The following is a 24,133-nucleotide window of genomic DNA, read 5'->3' on the forward strand; positions in this document are numbered from 1 at the left end:
CCATTACTAATAAATTCTGATATATGACTAGATGGAAAGATAAAAATACTTTGCTCCACTTCTGCTCTGTGCCCGTCTGTCTCGCTGTTTCTCTCCAGTTATCCATCTATCTGTGTCTGTCTGTCTAGCAATTTCCCGCCTTAAGCTTCTCCCCTTCTCTCCTGAAGGCACTGATTCTTATTGGGGCATAGTTCCAAGGGTGCACACCAGAACCAAGTGGCTATTCTATGTGAGCCTAGGCTGTGAGAGTTGACAGGCTATTCTACCATGGGAGGCATGACAACTGAGCCCCCATCGCAACTTCACCCGATGTTAACACAGGAACATTTTCCAGCTGGAAGTGCTAGATACTAATGAGGAGAAAGAATGTGTATGTTTCTCCCCTCGCCATCCCAGAGATACTGAGACCAACTGTACTGCTCCAACCAAGATCAGCTATTTCAGCACAGACCAGCGATTGAACTTGGCTCGGTGGTAGCACTCTCACTTCTGAGTCAGAAGCTCCACTACAGAGACTTGAACGCATAATCAAGGCTGGCACTTCAGCGCTGCACTGTCGGAGGTGCCGTCTTTCAGATGAGGCGTTAAACCGGACCCTGTCTGCCCTCTCAGGTGGATGTAAAAGATCCCAATGGCACTATTTTGAAGAAGAGAAGGGGAGTTCCCTTGCAGTCCTGGCCAATATTTATCCTTCAACCAACAGTTTAATTGGTCATTGATCTCATTGCTGTTTGCAGGAGCTTGCTGTGTGCAAATTGGCTGCTGCGTTTCCTACATTACAACAGTAACTATACTTCAAAAATATTGTAAAGCACTTTGGGATGTCCTGAGATGTGAAAGGTGCTATATAAATGCAAGATCTTCCTGATGTGTATGCATCTACCCACAGAGCCATGGCAATCCATGCATCTACAGTCCACACTATCTGCTCCTCTCTTTGTCTAGCTGTCTATTTATCTCTTTCCCAATGTAAGTAGTAATTAGAATTGTCTCAATGAAGGACTCTCGATAAGTTGATGGTATAATCTTACACAGACTGTGATCTTCGGTAATTCCTGTGCTCTGTTGTTATGTAGGTGTGTGTGTGGCACATCTCAATCCCTCAGGGTCACGTAGTCCAGTTGTTGTTCCACAACTTCAGCCTGGAGTCCGCGGCAGACTGTCGCTATGACTTTGTGGAGGTGCATGACCGAGCCAGTAGCAGTCCCAGCAGCCTCATGGGCAGGTAATGTGTACAAAATACCCACAGTGTGGAATTAACAGGCGCAGTGCAGTATAACAGTGACCTTTCACCTCTGGGACCCAGATTTAAACCTCCCACCTGCGGAAGGTCTGTTCCCTCACATGGCGAATGGGGTGACCACGAGCGAGCTGGCACACAGCGTCATGCGGGGGAGAGGAAGGGTTTGAGTTGCGCGCTGCTCCAGTCCTGGCCTGAGCCATGTTGAGTAGAGGCTGCCGTGTCTTACAGCCCTGGGGACAGGAGGAATAGTCAGAGGGGAGAGTGACACCTCGGTGGTCCCAGGAGCCTCCTGACGGCCAGTTACAAGGGGACGGGGGCAGCACGTGTGCCTGAACTCTCAGCTGCATCAGACCAGGTGGGAAAAGAAATGGGAGTAAAAAGCACAAAGTAAAGCTGCTCCTTTTCTTTTAAAGATTCTGTGGGGACTCGCTCCCCCCGACTCTGACGTCCCCCCGACACGAGATGCTGGTTCTTTTTGTGGCTGATGAGGGCGAATCAGACGTGGGATTCTTTGCCACCTACCGATCAGTCAACAGAAGCGAGAGTAAGAAACGGCGCTCAAACAAGCCTCACGGAATTGTATTTATTAATCAATTCTGTTTAAGGTTTCTGATTTGCTTTGGTTTCTTCCTGTGCTGTGCAACCTCGAGAAAGGAAACGAGTGACCAAGCTTCTCTCGGGACCATCAGTGTACAAATGATGGAGTGGATGAGAGGGGTTTGCTCTCACCCTCAATTACCCTTCGTACTATACAGGCTAATGCCCTGGAGTGCTCACTTGGCACATCAATGCCAATTTGTGCAGAATTTGAAACATATAAAATTCTGACAGGGCTAGATAGACTGGATACAGGGAGGATGTTTCCCCTGGCTGGGGGGTCTAGAACAAGGGGTCACAGTCTCAGGATATGGGGTAGGACATTTAGGACTGAGACGGGGAGAAATTTCTTCACTCAAGAGGGTGATGAACCTGTGGAATTCTCTACCACAGAAGGCTGTGGAGGCCAAGTCACTGAATATATTTAAGAAGGAGATTAGATAGATTTCTAGACACAAAAGACATCAAGGGGTATGGGGAGAGAGCAGGAATATGGTATTAGAATCATAGAATCATACAAAGTTACAGCACGGAAGGAGGCCATTTCAGCCGATCGTGTCCGCGCCGGCCAACAAAGAGTTATCCAGCCTAATCCCACTTCTCAGCCCTTGGTCCGTAGCCCTGCAGGTTAGAGCATCCCAAGTGCACATCCAAGTACTTTTTAAATGTGGTTAGGGTTCCTGCCTCTACCACCCTTTCAGGCAGTGAGTTCCAGACCCCCACAACCCTCTGGGTGAAGAAATTTCCCCTCAAATCCCCTCTAAACCTTCCACCAATTATTTTAAATCTGTGCCCCCTGGTTTTTGACCCCTCTGCTAAGGGAAATAGGTCCTTTCTATCCACTTTATCTATGCCCCTCATAATTTTATACACCTCAATAAGATCTCCCCTCAGCCTCCTCTGTTCCAAGGAAAACAGACCCAGCCTATCCAGTCTTTCCTCATAGCTAAGATTCTCTACTCCCGGCAACATCCTTGTAAATCTCCTCTGTACCCTCTCTAGTGCAATCACAACTTTCCTGTAACGTGGTGACCAGAACTGCACGCAGTACTCTAGCTGAGGCCCAACTAGTGTATTTTTACAGTTGATGCCACGACTAATAAAGGCAAGCATTCCGTATGCCTTCTTAGCCACCTTATCTACCTGGCCTGCTACCTTCAGGGATCTGTGGACATGCACTCCAAGGTCCCTTTGTTCCTCTACACTACTCAGTGTCCTACCATTTAATGTGTATTCCTTTTCCTTCTTAGCCCTCCCCAAATGCATTGCCTCACACTTCTCTGGATTGAATTCCATTTGCCACTGTTCTGCCCACCTGACCAATTTATTGATATCTTCCTGCAGTCTATAGCTTCCTTCTTCAGTATCAACCACACAGCCGATTTTAGTATCATCTGCAAACTTCTTAATCATACCCCCTATATTCAAGTCTAGATCATTGATATATACCACAAAAAGCAAGGGACCCAGTACTGAGCCCTGCAGAACCCCACTGGAAACAGCCTTCCAGTCACAAAAACACCCATCAACCATTACCCTCTGCTTCCTGCCTCCGAGCCAGTTTTGAATCCAACTTGACACTTTGCCCTGGATCCCATGGGCTTTTAACTTTGTGACCAGTCTGCCATGTGGAACCTTATCAAAAGCCTTGCTGAAGTCCATATACACTACATCAAACACACTACCCTAATCTACCCTCCTTGTTACCTCCTCAAAAAATTCAATCACATTTGTCAGACACGACCTTCCCTTAACAAATCCGTGCTGACTATCCTTGATTAATCCGTGTCTTTCTAAATGAAGATTTATCCTGTCCTTCAGAATTCTTTCCAATAATTTCCCACCACCGAGGTTAGGCTGACCGACCTGTAATTACTCGGTCTATCCTTTTCTCCCTTTTTAAGCAAGAGTACCACATTAACTGTCCTCCAGTCCTCCGGCGCCACACCTGAAGCCAGAGAGGATCGAAAAATGATGGTCAAGGCTCTGCTATTTCCTCTTTTGCTTCGCTTAATAGCCTGGGATACATTTCATCCAGGCCTGGGGATTTATCCACTTTTAAAGCTGCTAAACCCCTTAATACTTCCTCTCTCACTATGTATTGAGATAGAGGATCAGCCATGATCATATTGAATGGTGGAGCAGGCTCGAAGGGCCGAATGGCCTACTCCTGTTCCTATTTTTCTATGTTTCTATGTCATTTCTTTTTCAATTTAAATTATTAATATCTGTTCTCCGATGTGAGAGAGACTCTGTTGTAAATTGCATTCATGAGGGTGAAGTTGTGAGCTACATGTACCAGCGGAGATCAAAGAATGGTGTGAGGGACCATGAGCTTAAGCTCTATGCCCTGCCATTACACAGTATTATCCCCAGGTGGAAAAAGAGATGAAAAATTCTTAATGTGATTTGAACACTGCTGTGTTATACCATTATTTCCAGGCTATCCTGCTTCAGTTTTAAACTTTTGACCTCCCTTTGTTTTTCCATCAATCCCGCTTCTCCAAAAAAGGAAAGTGAGAAAGAAAAGAAAAAAACCTTTCATTTACTTAGCGCCTTTCACCACCTCAGGACATCCCAAAACGCTTCACAGCCAATGAAGTATTTTTGAAGTGTTGTAATGTAGGTTGGACAGGTGACCTGGCCCCAGTAACCTCGGGCAGTGAGCTGCACTGACTCTTTTTTCTGCACTCACTAGAAAGGTCCTGTACTTCAGCTGGGTGCATCTACCAAACAAGTGGTGATACCAGGAATATACCACCTGATGGCTCGTGGGTGTTAACCCCGGTGATATGGCTCCAATGTTCAAGGATTCAGAGGAGCAAAACTACAAAATGAAAATTCAACTCCCCTTTCCTTTGAATCAACCCTGTGTGGTGTATCCTAAACCCTTGTCAGGGTTGGTGATTTGTTATCACTTAAGTCTGCTCAAATCCGACATTTTCCCTGCCTCTATGACTTTTTACCCACATTTGTGATATTTGGGGAGCAAATTAGGCTGCATAAAGTAAGTCTAGAAGTTCACAGGAGGTCAGACTGTGTTAAGTCAGCCACCCTGATCATTCTTCCTTGTTTTTTCTTTCTCTCAGCGACGTGCAGCCCTCATGAGTTCAGCTGTATAAATGGGCAGTGTGAAGCAATGCAGTGGGTGTGTGATGGCTGGAACGACTGCTCGGATGGGAGTGATGAGATGAACTGCAGTGGTGTCATGCACCTGCCTTATGGTATGAACCTGCGAATGGAGTTAAATGGAAACAGCTACCTATAGGAACATAGGAATTGCTAGATGAAAATAGAGCATGGTCCATCTAGTTCGCCTTCTACCAGCCTGGGAGTCGCATGATACAACAATAATGGAGTCGTTGACTAATCAATCAATCAATCTCCATCAATGAGTCTGCAACAGACCCAGACAGAAGGCGAGGAAAACCCCAATGGTGGAGATCTTTGGGAGCCACAGGTCCAAAGTCACCTGTTCCTCCCGAGCACGCTACACTCACCACACATCACATCTCCAATTACTCATATAATGAATCCCAAAATATTATTTTCTGAAAAAAATCTATCTAATTTGCATTTGAATGAATCAATATTAACTGTTTCCACCATCTCCCTAGGGAGCCTGTTCCATAGATTGACCACTCACTCACAGAAATATGTTTCCGCAGATTAGTTTTAAATTTACTCCCCTTCCAGCGCAGGCCGTGTCCTCTGGTTCTGTACTTATTACTGTAACTCATTAGATAAAAGTATGGAGAAAGCAAGTAGTTTATGTTCTAAACTCATGCTAAATGGAAGTGGGCTGAGAATACTGACGAACCTGAAAAAGAGTGAGGGACATCCATCCCATCAGGCAGGCTGATCACAAACACAGGGCCCAAAGACCAAAGGTCATGGTTGTAATTGACTGCATGTTAATTTTCCACAGTGCTACACCAGTAAACCAAGCACAGACCACAGGGTGAACCTGGTATCTTTCTGGTCAATGCTCAGTACCACACTCAGCGGGACATGTACCCACCGAGCCATGGGGGGGGAGGGTGGACACAGGGATTTGTGGAGCTGCCCCATGACCTGGGAAACTCAGATTTATTCAGAATATGTCATGAATATTTTGCACTTTTTTCCCAGAAACCGATTGTGAGAAGATTGAGGTGGAGATGTGTCAAGGCCTCAGTTATAATGAGACTTCGTTCCCCAATATCTGGCTCGGAATTCCAGATCAGCGAAGTGCTATTTCTACCCTGAAGGACTACAAGGTGAGAGGGCACAGCTATGCCCACCATACCTGCTGATCTCACAGCTCGCTGCTGATGCCGAATTCTCAGTGTACGACACTGGCGTGTCATGGAGTGTCAGCAGTGTGCTGTTCTCTATTTGTCTCACTGGTTTAACTTCTGTAAATATATTTAGTTAGTTAATTTTAAACCTGAGTCCAACTCAGTTGTGCTGTGCTAATAATATCATCTCCCAGAGCACTTTGGAGAGAAATGAAATGCACTGGGCACTAGCAATCGAGGATTGTGTTGAGTCCTAAAGGGCACAAGGTCTTTGGAGGGGCAAAAAAAGCTACAGGCCTTCCAGTTTGTAGGGGATAAGATCTACTTATGAGAAATGCAACAAGAGGAACTAACTCATTAAATATCCTGAAATTAAATCACACTGTGAGCAGTGAGCTGTGAGGGATGTCTGTCCCGTCACACACCTAGTAACAGAAGCTCAAGTGTTACACCAACTTGCAGTTTTATTACCTTAAGTAAATATGGAATGTGGAAAGAGTATTCTGTCCATCTATCCCACTCCTTCCACATGCCATGGATACACCAGCCCTGACTCCACTCCAATCATTTATTCTCCTGTGGGAAAATCTGCATCAATACTCTCTGATACCCAAAGGCAATCAAGAAAATCTCCAAAATATTCTTCCAACTTCACACTGCTACTATTACACCCTAGAGACTGCTGCCCTTCACAGACAACACCTACCCCTCCCTCAGTGTAGGGAAGCCCCTCCATCAATGTCGGAAAGCCCCTCCCTCAGTGTAGGGAAGCACCACCCCAGTGTAAGGAAGCCCCGCCCTCAGTGTATGGCAGCCCTGCCCCAGTGTGGGGAAGCCCCTCCCCCAGTGTAGGGAAGCCCCTCCCCCAGTGTAGGGAAGCGCCACCCCAGTGTAGGGAAGCCCCGCCCTCAGTGTAGGGAAGCCCTGCCCCAGTGTGGGGAGCCCTGCCCCAGTGTGGGGAGCCCCTCCCCCAGTGAAGGGAAGCCCCGCCCTCAGTGAAGGGAAGCCCCTCCCCCAGTGTAGGGAAGCCCCTCCCCCAGTGTAGGGAAGCCCCTTCCCCAGTGCAGGGAAGCAGCTCGGTTTCAGCATTACTGGAGCATCTCGCCCCCTTGAGGAACACAGGATAAGACCTACAAGTCAGGATTAAAGCAAGGTTTAAAAGAGTAAATGAGATGAACCAAGGATTAGTTAGGTGACACCAAGCTTGGGTTGTAGATTGCAGGGGGAAGGGGAGACTGAGGGACCTGTGGAGTTCCACAGTTTTGAGGTGTTTGTAAAGAAAGACTTGAATTTATATAGTGCCTTTCACGGCCACCGGACATCCCAAAGCGCTTTACAGCCAATGAAGTGTTGTCACTGTTGTAATGTGGGAAACACGGCAGCCAATTTGCACACAGCAATGATAACGATCAGAATATCTGTTTTAGTGATGTTGATTGAGGGATAAATATTGGTCAGGACACTGGGGATAACTCCCCTGCTCTTCTTTGAAATAGTGCCTTGGAATCTTTTACGTCCACCTGAGGGGGCAGACGGGACCTCGGTTTAATGGCTCATCCGAAAGACGGCACCTCCGACAGTGCAGCGCTCCCTCAGTACTGCACTGGGAGTGTCAGCCTGGATTTTGTGCTCAAGCCTCTTGAACCCACAACTTTCTGACTCAGAGGCGAGAGTGTTACCAACTGAGCCACAGCTGACACTAAGTTGAGTAGGAAAGTGGGATTATTCTAGGGGGCTCAGACCAAATAACCTGTGCTGAGGATTTGAGGAGATGGTGAGATCCTGCTCCCAATCTGATATTTATCCAAATCCTTTCTGAGGGTGGGAAACGACATAGCCCCAGAAACATTTTCATGGAGTCTGTTACTGACAGTCCTGTTACCAGGAATCCTTTCCACTCTTGTCAACTTTCTGCTGGATGGTTGGGTGTTTGATCCAGTCTAACAAGGTCCCAGTGCGAATGATTCTGACCAGTTCTAACACTTTGGTACCTGGATGTCCCGGAACTAACAGTCTATCCTTTCATTCCGACAGCTCCTGACCGGGTTGGTTTGCTATGAGAATCTTCGCCTGCTGACCTGCAGCATCTTTGTGCCCAAGTGCACGCGAGACGGTGGGGTCGTGCCACCCTGCCAGTCCCTCTGCCTGTCTGCTGAGAAACGGTGCCAGCACTCACTCGAGTCCCTGGGCATAATGTGGCCTTTCAACTGTAACCTTTTCCCAGACTCTGATGACCCAATTGAATGCATGAGGCCATAGTCAGAGAGGTAACTCTCCAACCCAATTCATACCTACAGCTACCACTCACCTTAACAACAGAAACAGAAATTGTTATAATTGCAACTCCCATAACACCAGCGTCTGGGAGACCGCCTGACCGATCCTCAATAAAACGCTAATTTCGCATTTCTTAGTTAAAGCGAAGACCTTAGAATTTTTATAAGTTCCCACCATGTGGAGTTTTATTTTTCCTTCGACAAGAGCAAGGCTGTGATGCTGGAACTCAGATTTAAAGACACATCATGCCTCTCGGTTGGCCTCACACCTGGGGACAGACCTATGCAAGATCAGAATGTCACAGCCGCCACAATGGGAACATTCGCGTTGCAGGAGTTGTTTTTTTTGAAGCAGTGCAAACTATGGCTACGGGCCTTTCCAGAAACCATTTTAATTTATCTTAAACATGGGCATATTTTGCGGTTATGACGACACAATAGGTTTGCAGGCTCCGGATAAATGAGATCTCTGTTGCTATAGCCTGCTGATGCCTCGCTGGGTGGAGCTGACTCAATGGGGGGTAATTTTACCTTAGTTCACTCGGCAGGAAACCGACAGGATCGGGTGGAGCACTGGTTTTACAACCCCGCCCGACTATAAAGTTGGGCGGTCTGTAAAACCAGTGTTGCACCTGATCCCATCAGTCTCCCGGGGGGCGGGTTCGGTTAAAATGACGCCCGATGTGTGACTCAGGAACTTGAAAGCAATTGCCCCAAAGTTCAGTGGATGAATGCACTGCCCACTGCAGCACTGAGCCACACAGAGCAGCAAATTCTTGGGTTTGATGCCCAGCCTTTGCAGAGTTAGCTAATCTCTGCTAGGGCAGCTATTGCTATTCTCAGATTGACTTTAGTATCCTTGGACTGGGAGGGGAAAGGAATCAGCCAGGGCCCCTGCTCCTGATCGCTACCCAGTGACTGCTACGGGGTCAAGCAAGACTGTGTCATCGCACCAACGCTCTTCTCGATCTTCCTTGCTGCAATGCTCCATCTCACCCTCAGTAAGCTCCCCATTGGAGTGGAGCTAATTTACAGAACAAACGGGAAACTGTTCAACCTCCGTCGCCTCCAGTCCAGAGCCAGCATTGAAGCTTTGACCACGCTCGATCAGCTCCGATGGACGGGTCACATTGTCCGCATGCCCGATACGAGACTCCCAAAACAAGCACTCTACTCGGAGCTCCGACACGGCAAGAGAGCCCCAGGTGGGCAGAGGAAACGCTTCAAGGACACCCTCAAAGCCTCCTTGAAAAAGTGTAACATCACCACCGACACCTGGGAATCCCTGGCCCAAGACCGCATAAAGTGGAGGAGAAGCATCCGGGAAGGCGCCAAACACCTCGAGTCTCTTCGCCGGGAGCAAGCGGAAGCCAAGCGCAGGCAGCGCAAGGAGCACACGTCAACCCAAGCACCCCACCCACCCGCTCCTTCAACCACCGTCTGCCCCACCTGTGACAGAGACTGTAGGTCCCGCATTGGACTCATCAGTCACCCGAGAACTCATTTTTAATGTGGAAGCAAGTCATCCTCGGTTCCCGAGGGACTGCCTAAGAAGAAGAAGAAGCTACTAGAAAGTATGCTGGTGGCTGCTTGGTGAGGACTGGATTTGGCTGGGCTGGGCTGACACTCACTGTTGAGGGTCACACATGAACAGCGACGACTTGAGTGAGGTACTCAAGAAATCAGTGCCTTCAGAAGAGGGGGAAGAAAATTGGGGGAAATGGTAAAGAAAGATAGCAGGACAAACACATCTAAACACTACATTCAGTGCAGATTATCTGTATCTTGTATAACTTTACAACAACTAATTTCATTTAGATACAGAAATAAATAAAACAGGAATATGTTCACTGAAATAAATCTATCTTTTTTAGTGGGGTCCAGTCTGTCAGGATGTTACTACCCTTACTTTCTCACTCGACCTGGCTGCATTTAGAATTTTAACCTTCATCCCTTGCACTGTGTAAGAAGCAGAATAAAATAATTTAAATAGAAAGTACTTGCATTTATGTACTGTCTTATTACACCCTCGGAGACGCTTCACGTACAATGAATTACGTAATGTAGTTTGAATGAACAGTTAGTCTGTTTCTCGTGGTGTTGGTTAAGGGAGGAATGTTGGCCCCAGGACACCAAGAGAACTCCCTGATCTTCAAATAATACATTGAACGTTCATGTGAGCCACTGGGGACAGGGAGCCGGGATACTGGTTTAGCATTATCTGCACTGCTGACAATGCAGCACTCCCTCCGTGTTGGATTGTGGTGCCCGTTTAGGTTATGTTGTCAAGTCCTGGAGTGGGACTGAATGTTTAGACAACAGTGGGTATAGAATTTGTAGAACACCATTGAACATCTGTTTTACTGAACATTTATTATCCTCAGAAATCTTTCTTTGAAAAGAGAACTGACTTTGTGAGAATCGCTTTGTCTTTACTCGGTCTGTTCCCAGTCCCTGTGACTTTTCTCATCCTGCTGTTCCTGGATCGGCCTCTGAGCGCACCAACCATTTCCTCCTGGAGTCAGACAGAGCCTATGAGTCGGAGAGCTTTCTCATTCCCTTTGAACTGAGCTGGGCGGTGGGGCCGTCTGATCAGGAGACTGAGGGGCTGCACAGAGCCACACTAACGCGGGCTGCTGGTATCAAAAAGCTGTCACCACCACTCTCACAGTTTCGCTTCTTGCAGAAGTAGAAAATATTTCACGTTTATGGTGAGTTATTTAATGTATTTTTAAAATGGGTGTCTCTTAGTTTTCCAAGGGAATGAAGGAATGGAACTTTAAACCTTACTAACAATCCGAGCACTTCCTGTACACGCTCCAGCTGTTAGAGACAGAGCCCCAGATGTTGGCTATGGGTCGGGTTCAAAATATTTTTCTGTGGATGTACAGACTGAGTTACAGAGAGAATTACAGACTCAGCCTGCAGCCTGAGAGGTTTTAATTGTTCCTTAAATGAACTCCCATCCTGTAATTCTATTTTATTTCACAGTAACCAGAGAGTTGGGAGTGTGGAGCAAATTTAAAACATGGACTCTCGTTTCATTGAACAGATAAGGGGATTTAAAGGGGGACTGGCTGCATAAAGAATGTTTGGAAAACAACTTTAGTTTCTGGAGTAAAGAAAAAGCTGAGCAGGATGATGTCAGTGTGTGTGACAGGATGGGCTGTCTGGGTGTGATGTACCTCACTGTATTGTGTTTGTAAAGAGATGAATAAAAACTCTTCTGAACCTCCAGTTCTGGCAGTTGGACGTTTGCTGATTGTTCTGAGGCCAGTTTGGATTTATAATAACAGAAATGAGATTGCTTCGGTCACAAGACTTTGTAAACACTACAGGGGAGTAAAGGGGAGTGAAACTCAGAGCCCAGCCTGCACTTCTTTTAATTAAAGGGGCATGGTTTTCAGGAAATATTGTTTGACAATCTATTAAATACGCAATGCAATGGTGTAAATCAGGACAAAACGTATTACTGCATCGCTTGGCATGACACACAGCTCTTCCAACCCCCAGGGGTCTAACAAACACTTTCTCATACAGAGTGGGTCCCTCTTCCACTGAATGGGCAGCAGACCACCTCCAAAGGGCAGGTCCTGGGTCCACTGTGTGCGGGAAGGGGACAGTCAGTGTGAGCTGTCAATGGGGCATCATTGCAGCTGTAAACACAATGAAGGAACCACAAGGGATTTGCAGCCAAGGAGACAGCTGTGTCACCAACATCTGGATTACAGAGACAGACCTCGAGTCAGCTTCAAACCAGCGAGATCCGATCAAGAGGCTGAGCCAGCGACTGTGAGCACCATAAATTCACAAGAAGCCTCCCAACCTGCAGCAGACACTCGATCTCCTGGTTACATTTCCTGTCTCGTGTCCTGGGGCAGCGGGTGAGCAAATTGTTTTGATGCCAAAACTTTTTTTCATGTTGACAGTTTGAGTGGCATCCTGTGGGATGAGACAAAGGTCATTACCGCTTTAATCAGATGGCACTGCAAATACATTGGCTCACACCATAGGATTTTACTGTATTTTTGATTTTTCTCTTTAGATTCCCGACCCCCTACCCTGCCCATCCTGCCCTCCGACAGCGCAACAGAATTATCTCTTTCCAAAGAGTTGTCAAGAACAATCTGCCCCCTCTCTCCCAAGACATTGAATACATCCTTCCTGGGGTCTGACAAAGGGTCATCGACCTGAAATGTTAACTCTGTTTCTCTCTCCACAGATACTGTCTGACCTGCTGAGTATTTCCAGCATTTTCTGTTTTTACATCCTTCCTGGGGTTGGGATCCATTGGCTCCAAGTGTAAGCCTGAAGGTTATTCTTCACTGACGTCCTCTGACCTCTAGCTCGGGCAGTATAAAGGAGGATTTACTCTGTACAGTTACCCCCACACCCCGTCAACCCAAAACCCCGTCAACCCAAAACCCCATCACCCCCACGGCCCATCACCCCCACACCCCGTCAACCCAAAACCCCATCACCCCAACACCCCGTCAACCCCACGGCCCATCACCCCAACACCCCGTCAACCCAAAACCCCATCACCCCCACGGCCCATCACCCCCACACCCCGTCAACCCAAAACCCCATCACCCCCACGGCCCATCACCCCAACACCCCGTCAACCCAAAACCCCATCAACCCAAAACCCCATCACCCCCACGGCCCATCACCCCAACACCCCGTCAACCCAAAACCCCATCACCCCCACGGCCCATCACCCCAACACCCCGTCAACCCAAAACCCCATCACCCCAACACCCCGTCAACCCCACGGCCCATCACCCCAACACCCCATCACCCCCACACCCCATCAACCCCACGGCCCATCACCCCAACACCCCGTCAACCCAAAACCCCATCAACCCCACGGCCCATCACCCCAACACCCCATCAACCCAAAACCCCATCACCCCCACGGCCTATCACCCCCACACCCCATCAACCCAAAACCCCATCACCCCCACGGCCCATCACCCCAACACCCCATCAACCCAAAACCCCATCACCCCCACGGCCCATCACCCCAACACCCCATCAACCCAAAACCCCATCAACCCAAAACCCCATCACCCCCAACACCCCATCAACCCAAAACCCCATCACCCCCACGGCCCATCACCCCAACACCCCATCAACCCAAAACCCCATCACCCCCACGGCCCATCACCCCCACACCCCGTCAACCCAAAACCCCACCCCCCCCCCGGCCCATCACCCCAACACCCCGTCAACCCAAAACCCCATCACCCCCACGGCCCATCACCCCAACACCCCATCAACCCAAAACCCCATCACCCCCACGGCCCATCACCCCCACACCCCGTCAACCCAAAACCCCATCACCCCCACGGCCCATCACCCCAACACCCCGTCAACCCAAAACCCCATCACCCCCACGGCCCATCACCCCAACACCCCGTCAACCCAAAACCCCATCACCCCCACGGCCCATCACCCCAACACCCCGTCAACCCAAAACCCCATCACCCACACGGCCCATCACCCCCACACCCCATCAACCCAAAACCCCATCACCCCCACGGCCCATCACCCCCACACCCCATCAACCCAAAACCCCATCACCCCCACGGCCCATCACCCCCACACCCCATCAACCCAAAACCCCATCACCCCCACGGCCCATCACCCCAACACCCCATCAACCCAAAACCCCATCACCCCCACGGCCCATCACCCCCACACCCCATCAACCCAAAACCCCATCACCCCCACGGCCCATCACCCCAACACCCCATCAACCCAAAACCCCATCACCCCCACGGCCCATCACCCCAACACCCCATCAACCCAAAATCCCATCACCCCCACGGCCCATCACCCCAACACCCCGTCAACCCAAAACCCCATCACCCCCACGGCCCATCACCCCAACACCCCATCAACCCAAAACCCCATCACCCCCACGGCCCATCACCCCCACACCCCGTCAACCCAAAACCCCATCACCCCCACGGCCCATCACCCCAACACCCCGTCAACCCAAAACCCCATCACCCCCACGGCCCATCACCCCAACACCCCATCAACCCAAAACCCCATCACCCCCACGGCCCATCACCCCAACACCCCGTCAACCCAAAACCCCATCACCCCCACGGCCCATCACCCCAACACCCCATCAACCCAAAACCCCATCACCCCCACGGCCCATCACCCCCACACCCCGTCAACCCAAAACCCCATCACCCCCACGGCCCATCACCCCAACACCCCGTCAACCCAAAACCCCATCACCCACACGGCCCATCACCCCAACACCCCATCAACCCAAAACCCCATCACCCCCACGGCCCATCACCCCCACACCCCATCAACCCAAAACCCCATCACCCCCACGGCCCATCACCCCCACGGCCCATCAACCCAAAACCCCATCACCCCCACGGCCCATCACCCCCACACCCCGTCAACCCAAAACCCAGTCACCCCCACGGCCCATCACCCCAACACCCCGTCAACCCAAAACCCCATCACCCCCACGGCCCATCACCCCAACACCCCGTCAACCCAAAACCCCATCACCCCCACGGCCCATCACCCCCACACCCCATCACCCCAAAACCCCATCACCCCCACGGCCCATCACCCCAACACCCCATCAACCCAAAACCCCATCACCCCCACGGCCCATCACCCCCACACCCCATCACCCCAAAACCCCATCACCCCCACGGCCCATCACCCCAACACCCCATCAACCCAAAACCCCATCACCCCCACGGCCCATCACCCCAACACCCCATCAACCCAAAACCCCATCACCCCCACGGCCCATCACCCCCACACCCCATCACCCCAAAACCCCATCACCCCCACGGCCCATCACCCCAACACCCCGTCAACCCAAAACCCCATCACCCCCACGGCCCATCACCCCCACACCCCGTCAACCCAAAACCCAGTCACCCCCACGGCCCATCACCCCAACACCCCGTCAACCCAAAACCCCATCACCCCCACGGCCCATCACCCCCACACCCCATCACCCCAAAACCCCATCACCCCCACGGCCCATCACCCCAACACCCCATCAACCCAAAACCCCATCACCCCCACGGCCCATCACCCCCACACCCCGTCAACCCAAAACCCCATCACCCCCACGGCCCATCACCCCAACACCCCATCAACCCAAAACCCCATCAACCCAAAACCCCATCACCCCCAACACCCCATCAACCCAAAACCCCATCACCCCCACGGCCCATCACCCCACACCCCATCAACCCAAAACCCCATCACCCACACGGCCCATCACCCCAACACCCCATCAACCCAAAACCCCATCACCCCCACGGCCTATCACCCCAACACCCCGTCAACCCAAAACCCCATCACCCCCACGGCCCATCACCCCAACACCCCATCAACCCAAAACCCCATCACCCCCACGGCCCATCACCCCAACACCCCATCAACCCAAAACCCCATCACCCCCACGGCCCATCACCCCAACACCCCATCAACCCAAAACCCCATCACCCCCACGGCCCATCACCCCCACACCCCGTCAACCCAAAACCCCATCACCCCCACGGCCCATCACCCCAACACCCCATCAACCCAAAACCCCATCACCCCCACGGCCCATCACCCCCACACCCCGTCAACCCAAAACCCCATCACCCCCACGGCCCATCACCCCAACACCCCATCAACCCAAAACCCCATCACCCCCACGGCCCATCACCCCAACACCCCATCAACCCAAAACCCCATCACCCCCACGGCCCATCACCCCACACCCCATCAACCCAAAACCCCATCACCCCCACGGCCCATCACCCCCACACCCCGTCAACCCAAAACCCCATCACCCCCACGGCCCATCACCCCAACACCCCGTCAACCCAAAACCCCATCACCCCCACGGCCCATCACCCCATGCCCCATCACCCCAAAACCCCATCACCCCCACGGCCCATCACCCCAACACCCCATCAACCCAAAACCCCATCACCCCCACGGCCCATCACCCCATGCCCCATCACCCCATGCCCCATCACCCCCACGGCCCATCACCCCACACCCCGTCAACCCAAAACCCCATCAACCCAAAACCCCATCACCCCAACGTCCCGTCACCCCATGCCCCATCACCCCCACACCCCGTCAACCCAAAACTCCATCACCCCCACGTCCCGTCACCCTGACACTAGCAAGGGAAACTGGGAAAGTGGATACAAATTTGTGGAATATAAAAGTTAGCCAGACAAGTCTGAATTAAAATAGAATCATACTCGTACAGCATAGAAGGAGACCATTCTGCCCATCGTGTTTGTGCTGGCTCTTTGAAAGAGCTGTCCAATTAATCCCACTCCCCTGCTCTTCCCCTGTAGCCCTGCATACTTTTCCTTTTCAAGTATTTATCCAATTCCCTTTTGAAAGTTACTATTGAATCTGCTTCCACCGCCCTTTCAGGCAGCGCGTTCCAGATCACAACTTGCTGCGTAAAAACATTTCTCCTCATCTTCCCTCTGCTACTTTTGCGAATTATCTTAAATCTGTGTCCTTTGGTTACCAACCCTCTTGCCACTGGAAACAGTTTCTCCCTATTTACTCTGTGAAAACCCCTTATAATTTTGAACATTTCTATTAAATCTCCTCTTAACCTTCTCTGCTCTAAGGAGAGCAACCCCAGTTTCTCCAGTCTTTCCAGGTAACTGAAGTCCCTCATCCCTGGTACCATTCTAGTAAATCTCCTCTGCACCCTCTCCAAGGCCTTGACATCCTTCCTAAAGTGCAGTGCCCAGAATTGGACACAGTTCTCCAGCTGGGGCCTAACTAGTGATTCCTTTTTTTCTCTACAGAGTTGCATTTGCTCTCCGAGCCTTGGGATGACTCCCGTTACCCTGCCAGTGTTGCTCTGGTTGCTGTCATGTGCCTCAGCCAACATTGAGGACAACAACCTTTCCGGATTTTGTGCTGGTTATCCGGGAATTCCAGGAACTCCGGGACGTAATGGACATCCAGGGGTGGCAGGGCGGGATGGGAGATATGGGAGGGACGGAATGCCTGGACCACACGGAGAGAAGGGTGATGAAGGAAAACAAGGTAAGGCTCGTGACACTTTTCGTGCTGCTCCTGACCGCTAGTCTCACAGCTCACTGTTATAAACACGTTATAAATAGTAACCAAACTGTAATTAGGAAATAATTTTAAACCAAAGAGCCTCAAGGTAGCTAGTTTTTGTTCGAAAGTGCAAGTTTGGGTGAAGACAGTACTGACTCAGCTGTGATGCCCCCCATGGCCAAATTGCCTGCCAACGCTCACGGTCCTGGCCCCCGGGTGATGCACTCCTGGCACCCATGGCGCGTACATCAGTGAGAGAAAGAAGAACAAAACAAAAATCGCAATTGTCTAACGAGTGGGTTGTCGAGGTTAGTTTTGATTTCTGTTCTCGGAGAGCTGGGCTCTGCTCTTCACCCTTCCTCCCCAGAGTGTTCCTCCCAGATTAGAGGCAGGGCCACGGGGCAGGGTGTAATATTCAGCCATGTGTAAGACACAAACCCTCCCTGCTCCTCGTCTCAGTCTCTTTACTCTAGTACCATAGCAAAATACTGCGGATGCTGGAAATTCGAAATAACAACAGAAAATGCTGGAAAAACTCAGTGGGCCAGGCAACATCCGTGGAGAGAGAAACAGAATTAACGTTTCAGGTCAAAACCCCTCTTCAGTTCTGAAGAAGGGTTTCGACCTGAAACGTTAACTCTGTTTCCCTCTCCACGGATGTTGCCTGGCCTGCTGAGTTTTTCCAGCGTTTTCTCTTTACTCCAGTATTTCGATTATAATCGCCACCTCTGATAGAAACATTTCCTGAACACTGCATTGCTTCATCTCAGCCCATGTCACCGAGGAGCTTCCGTCTGAGGCCAGTATCCTAGAGTTTGATATTTTTTATTTTCTTTACATATCACAGCACAATAAACTTCGTCGCAACTTATCATCGTGTTGCTTGGATTGACAAATCACAGCTTGCTCCCGTAAACAGAAAGTTTTCTCAAACACTTTATTTTCTTTAAGGGATGTGTGCAGGGTTTACAAGAAGCGTTTAGTTGCTTATTACTCATTTCTCTTAATTATATTCAGCTGGAAGTGTAAGAGAAGGGGGGGAGGAGTGTCTAGGCAATTTATTTTGTTTTTTCTAAAGGAAGTTGGAACACGCCCCTGGGCCCAATTTATTTTATTTGGATCAAGAATCCCCATCGTTTCTTTTGAAATGGTGTCTGTACTTGGACTGAGACCCGGGAATTACACTTGCTTCTGTTTACAGAGTCCGCCGCAGACTCTCAGCATCGGGAAGCCCAGCTTTCCCCCCTCCTTTGCTGCAGGTGCTGATTCTAGTTGGGACACCTGTCCGTCCACTCCCCCACCCCAGCGGCCACCCTTGGCATATGTGCCCCCCGTGCAGTGAGTGTCGGCAGGGGCTTTGACTGTGGAATAAGAACAGAATTTACTGGAATTACACAGCTGGCCAGTCGGACTCTGTAAAGTGAAGTTAACAACAACAACAACTACATGTATTTATATAGTGCCTTTAACATAGTAAAATGTCCCAATGTGCTTCACAGGAGTGTTATGAAACAAAATTTGACACCGAGCCACATAAAGCCATATTAGGTCAGGTAACCAAAAGTTTGGTCAAAGAGGTAGGTTTTAAGGAGGAGAGATTTAGGGAGGGAGTTCCAGAGCTTAGGGCCCAGGCAGCTGAAAGCACGGCCGCCAGTGGTGGGGCGAAGGGAGGGGTGGATGCACAAGAAGCCAGAATTGGAGGAAAGCAGAGTTCTTGGAGGATTGAAGGGCTTCAGATGTTACCCTTCCCCACTTCTAATGAGGGGTCACACCCCACACCATAACCCATCTTTTCTCATTACAGATGCTGACTGACCTGTTGATTTGCAGTTTTTTCTTTCTACTATTTGACTGTGGACTGCATCACAGCCAAGCCCAGTCCCGGCCTATGTCCAACAGCCAAGCCCAGTCCCGGCCTATGTCCAGCAGCCAAGCCCAGTCCTGGCCTATGTCCAGCAGCCAAGCCCAGTCCCGGCCTATGTCCAGCAGCCAAGCCCAGTCCTGGCCTATGTCCAGCAGCCAAGCCCAGTCCTGGCCTATGTCCAGCAGCCAAGCCCAGTCCTGGCCTATGTCCAACAGCCAAGCCCAGTCCCGGCCTATGTCCAGCAGCCAAGCCCAGTCCCGGCCTATGTCCAACAGCCAAGCCCAGTCCCGGCCTATGTCCAGCAGCCAAGCCCAGTCCCGGCCTATGTCCAGCAGCCAAGCCCAGTCCCGGCCTATGTCCAGCAGCCAAGCCCAGTCCCGGCCTATGTCCAGCAGCCAAGCCCAGTCCCGGCCTATGTCCAGCAGCCAAGCCCAGTCCCGGCCTATGTCCAACAGCCAAGCCCAGTCCCGGCCAATGTCCAACAACCAAGCCCAGTCCCGGCCTATGTCCAGCAACCAAGCCCAGTCCCGGCCTATGTCCAACAACCAAGCCCAGTCCCGGCCTATGTCCAGCAGCCAAGCCCAGTCCCGGCCTATGTCCAGCAGCCAAGCCCAGTCCCGGCCTATGTCCAGCAGCCAAGCCCAGTCCCGGCCTATGTCCAGCAGCCAAGCCCAGTCCCGGCCTATGTCCAGCAGCCAAGCCCAGTCCCGGCCTATGTCCAGCAGCCAAGCCCAGTCCCGGCCTATGTCTAGCAGCCAAGCCCAGTCCCGGCCTATGTCCAGCAGCCAAGCCCAGTCCCGGCCTATGTCCAGCAGCCAAGCCCAGTCCCGGCCTATGTCCAGCAGCCAAGCCCAGTCCCGGCCTATGTCCAGCAGCCAAGCCCAGTCCCGGCCTATGTCCAGCAGCCAAGCCCAGTCCCGGCCTATGTCCAGCAGCCAAGCCCAGTCCCGGCCTATGTCCAGCAGCCAAGCCCAGTCCCGGCCTATGTCCAACAACCAAGCCCAGTCCCGGCCTATGTCCATGTGTGCACTTTCCAGCAAAAGTCACCTGATAGTGATCAGGAATAGGAACCCTGACTCAGTCTTCCTGCCCTTAGCCCGGGAGCACTGACCACAATTATATCAACTCAGGGCAGACCAGGGACAGAACCGTACTCCTTCCTGCTCTGTGCTACATTGGGTCATGCATTTACCCACTGAGCCATTAACAGGAGTTAAGACTTTTAATTTGAAGTGCAGAGTGTGACAAGAGTCCCAGGCATGTGTTTATTGGGTGTTTTAGTTTATGGTATCAACTGAACCCATTGATTAAGTTACAGGCTAGAACCAATCCAATTAATTCATTATCTTCCAACACTTGTCCACTTGAGGGTAGAGACAACAGAGTGTAAATGGTCCACATGATTACTTGTATTAAATGATCTCAGTGTGAAGGCGCACCTGATAGATTTATGCCTAGAAAATCGTTTCGGGCAGTGGCGCAGAACGGGTGGTATGGGGTGGGCAGCCCGTTATACACAGCGCCTGATATTCAGCTCAATTAACTGCAATGGAACTGAACATCAGGCGCTGTGTAGAACGGGCACCATCACCCAAGACCATTTTCTAGGCCATACTGTTTTGGTTATGAATAAAACCAATGGCTGATTTCCTGGTCAATGCATATTTTTTGTCTCGTGTCTTCATGGCAAAAATACTAAAGGAGGACTTTGCTACGGTTTTAACAGGAGAGTATGATAGTGGGAATGAAAGGTTCAAGAGATGGGTCTTGGGCGTATCGATCTCTAGTTACCTGGTTTATCCCTTTCCCCCCTTTTTGAACAGAGGTGTTGCATTGAGAAGCCTCGGCTCGTCTGTCACAACCTTCATCCAAGGATGTTTGGCTGATTGTGCTCAGACCCTCTGCTACTTCCTCTCCAACTTCCCTCAGTGTTCTAGGGTGCAGCCACCAGAGCCCAGTCCCTCTTTCACTTTCAGTTCCACCAGTTTTTTCAGTGCTACTTCCCTAACTATAGAGGACAAGTTAATAAAGCTGTTAAAATAAAGTACATGGGATCCTGGTATTTATCAATGGGGCATCGAGTACGAAAGCAGATGTGACGCTAAACCTGTCAACACCATCGATTGGGCTGCAATTAGAATATTGCATCCAGTGCTGGGCACCCCCACTTTGAGAAAGATGTCAAGGTTACAGAGAGGGTGCAGGAGAGATTCACCGCATAATACCAGGGATGGGAGGCTTTAGTTATGAGCAGAGGCGAGAGACACTGGGACTCTTTCCATTAGAGCAGAGAAGGTGAAGAGGAGATCTATTTCCATTGGTCAGTGAGTCAGTAACTAGAGGGGATAAATTTAAATGAAAGGAGAGTTTAGGAGAATTTATCTTTTATCTAGAAGGTTAAGACATGGAATGCTTGACCAGAAAAAGTGGTGGAAGCAGATTTCATAATAGCTATTGAAAGAGCAGTGGATAAATAATTGATAAAGGAAATTTGTACAGGGCAGGGGGAAAGGGCAGGGAAGGGCATGAGAATGGGACTAAGTGGAGAGCTGTTTCAGAGAGCTGGCATAGGCATGATAAGCCGAATATTCTCCCAGTACGGTGTAAACTTCTACGATTTATCCTAGTCTGAAACATGAGGACAGAGCCTAAACCAGTGTACCACTCAGTCCATATCAAGAGAACATCCTCAGCACCCTGGGCTGGATGTGGACCTTGGTTCTGAGTGAGACAGGCCATTGTTGTAACTTTACTGCGCTGCTGGTCTCCTCCTCTGGGGGTGGGGAAAGAACCAGAGAATCCTAACTGTAACACTCTAAATCACGATTTTTATTTTCAGGCTTTCCTGGGCCTATAGGAGCGCAGGGTATTGCAGGGATACCTGGGCCAACAGGTGAGAAGGGAGTCAAAGGGGACAGCGTGTTTAGCTACAACTCCGCATTCAGTGTGAAACGTTCCAAGACCCACATCTTCCCCCTGCTCGAGGAGCCAGTCCGGTTCGATGTGGTTATACACAATGATCAGCAACACTACAACCCAGTGACAGGAAAGTTCACCTGCGAGATCCCGGGGCTCTACTACTTCGTGGTTCACTCCACCGTTTACAAAACCAGCCTGCAGTTCGACATCATGAAGAACAACGTGTCCATCTCGTCCTTCTTCCAGTACTACGGCAACTGGCCGAAGCCTGTCTCACTATCGGGCGGAGCCCTCATGCGCCTGAACCCCGAGGATCAGGTGTGGGTGCAGGTGGCGGTGGGGGACTACAATGGGATTTACTCCAGTGCAAAGACAGACAGCACCTTCACCGGGTTTTTAGTCTATTCTGACTGGAAAAATGCTCAATTCCTGGTTTAATGTCCATCACTTGTGGTCACTGCTGCATCATATACGGATTATATTTTACATCAAACTGAACTTTAAACACGTCATCATTAGAGATTTACTACATCTTTGTACAGAGCTTTGCTCAGCTTTCGATCACCATCTGTCCAGTTTTCCTAAAATGTAAACCAGACCAATCCATTGTCTGTTTATAAAATGAAGCCTATTTTAGTCTTCACTTATTTCCTTGTCTTACAATGTGTTGGCCCTGATATTTCACCGGGCAGTGCTCAGCTGCATTGTAGTAAACATATGAAAAGGAGCTGGAGACCTCCTACATTCCATATCTGCCCTTTCGGTTACCCAAGAGCTTCCTCGGATAGGCGGACCTGGGCCGGGGCCTACAACAGGAGCAGGGCCGGAGCAGTCGTGAGAATGAGGCGGGTGGAGGTGTTCCTGGTCCTCCAGATTCAGCCTCCCCTCAGACTGAGGGCTGCTCAATGAAGCTGGTGTTAAACCGACTTCAGTGCAGTACTGAGGGAGTTCTGCACCGTCGGAGGTACCATCTTTTGGATGAGATGTTAAACTGAGGCCTCGTCTGCCCTCAGGTAGATGTAAAAGATCCCATGGCACTATTTCGAAGAAGAGCAGGTGAGTTATCCCCGGTGTCCTGGGATCAATATTTAATCACTCAATCAACATCACTAAAACAGATTATCTGGTCATTATCACGTTGCTGTTTGTGGGATCTTGCTGTGCGCATATGGCTGTCACGTTCCCTACATTACAACAGTGACTACACTTCAAAAATACTTTTGAAAAAGGGTTTTGACCCGAAACGTTGACTCTAATTTCTCTCCACGGATGTTGCCTGGCCTGCTGAGTTTTTCCAGCATTTTCTGTTGTTACTTCAAAATACTTCATTGGCTGTAAAGTGCTTTGGGACTTCCTGAGGCTGTGAAAGGCGCTATAGAAATGCAAGTTCTTTTTCCCTTTTTTGTGCCTGGAACCCTGAAATCAGGGGGTCTGAAAGGGCCAGGCAGAAAGGTCACCCTTTCTCTTAAGTCTCCCCATAGATCTATGGGCCTGGGGCCTTCTCTCTGCTGTTCAACCAGAAAGACCAAGGCTCCCATCCTGTTCACTGACATGGGACCCTGCCAAGGGGGCAGGCATGCACCGGGCGTGCAACTGAGCTATCCGAACCACCTAACCCACCAAGTAAGGTGGTGTGAGGCCTGGACAGGGGCAGATGGGTGAGTGTGAGTGGGTGTGAGTGGGTGTGAGTGAGTGTGAGTGTGAGTGAGTGTGAGTGAGTGTGAGTGTGAGTGGGTGTGAGTGTGAGTGTGAGTGGGTGTGAGTGAGTGTGAGTGGGAGTGTGAGTGAGTGTGAGTGGGTGTGAGTGGGAGTGGGTGTGAGTGTGAGTGGGTGTGAGTGTGAGTGGGTGTGAGTGAGT

The 24,133-nt window shown here is 50.4% G+C and overlaps 1 protein-coding gene across 3 annotated transcripts in view; it reads left to right on the forward strand.

Annotated features, from left to right (window-relative positions):
- Positions 1-22,932, forward strand: part of c1qtnf5 (C1q and TNF related 5) — a 71,957-nt gene extending 49,025 nt beyond the window's left edge. Inside the window, exons 9-14 of one of the 3 annotated variants that reach the window (XM_085967659.1) lie at positions 1,077-1,225; positions 1,657-1,787; positions 4,930-5,064; positions 5,972-6,099; positions 17,231-17,474; positions 22,196-22,932. In XM_085967659.1, the coding sequence (XP_085823785.1) occupies positions 1,077-1,225; positions 1,657-1,787; positions 4,930-5,064; positions 5,972-6,099; positions 17,231-17,474; positions 22,196-22,713 (1,305 nt within the window). In that variant the 3' untranslated portion in view covers positions 22,714-22,932. Of the gene's footprint in view, positions 1-1,076; positions 1,226-1,656; positions 1,788-4,929; positions 5,065-5,971; positions 6,100-8,403; positions 11,108-11,936; positions 12,281-17,230; positions 17,475-22,195 lie in introns of those variants that run through there. The other 2 variants (XM_085967657.1, XM_085967656.1) reach the window with 2 other exon arrangements.
- The last annotated feature ends 1,201 nt before the right edge of the window (positions 22,933-24,133 follow it).

Source organism: Somniosus microcephalus, chromosome 26, assembly GCF_052327205.1.
Source record: "Somniosus microcephalus isolate GS21.2 chromosome 26, FLI_Smic_1.0, whole genome shotgun sequence".
Taxonomy (NCBI): Eukaryota; Metazoa; Chordata; class Chondrichthyes; order Squaliformes; family Somniosidae; genus Somniosus; species Somniosus microcephalus.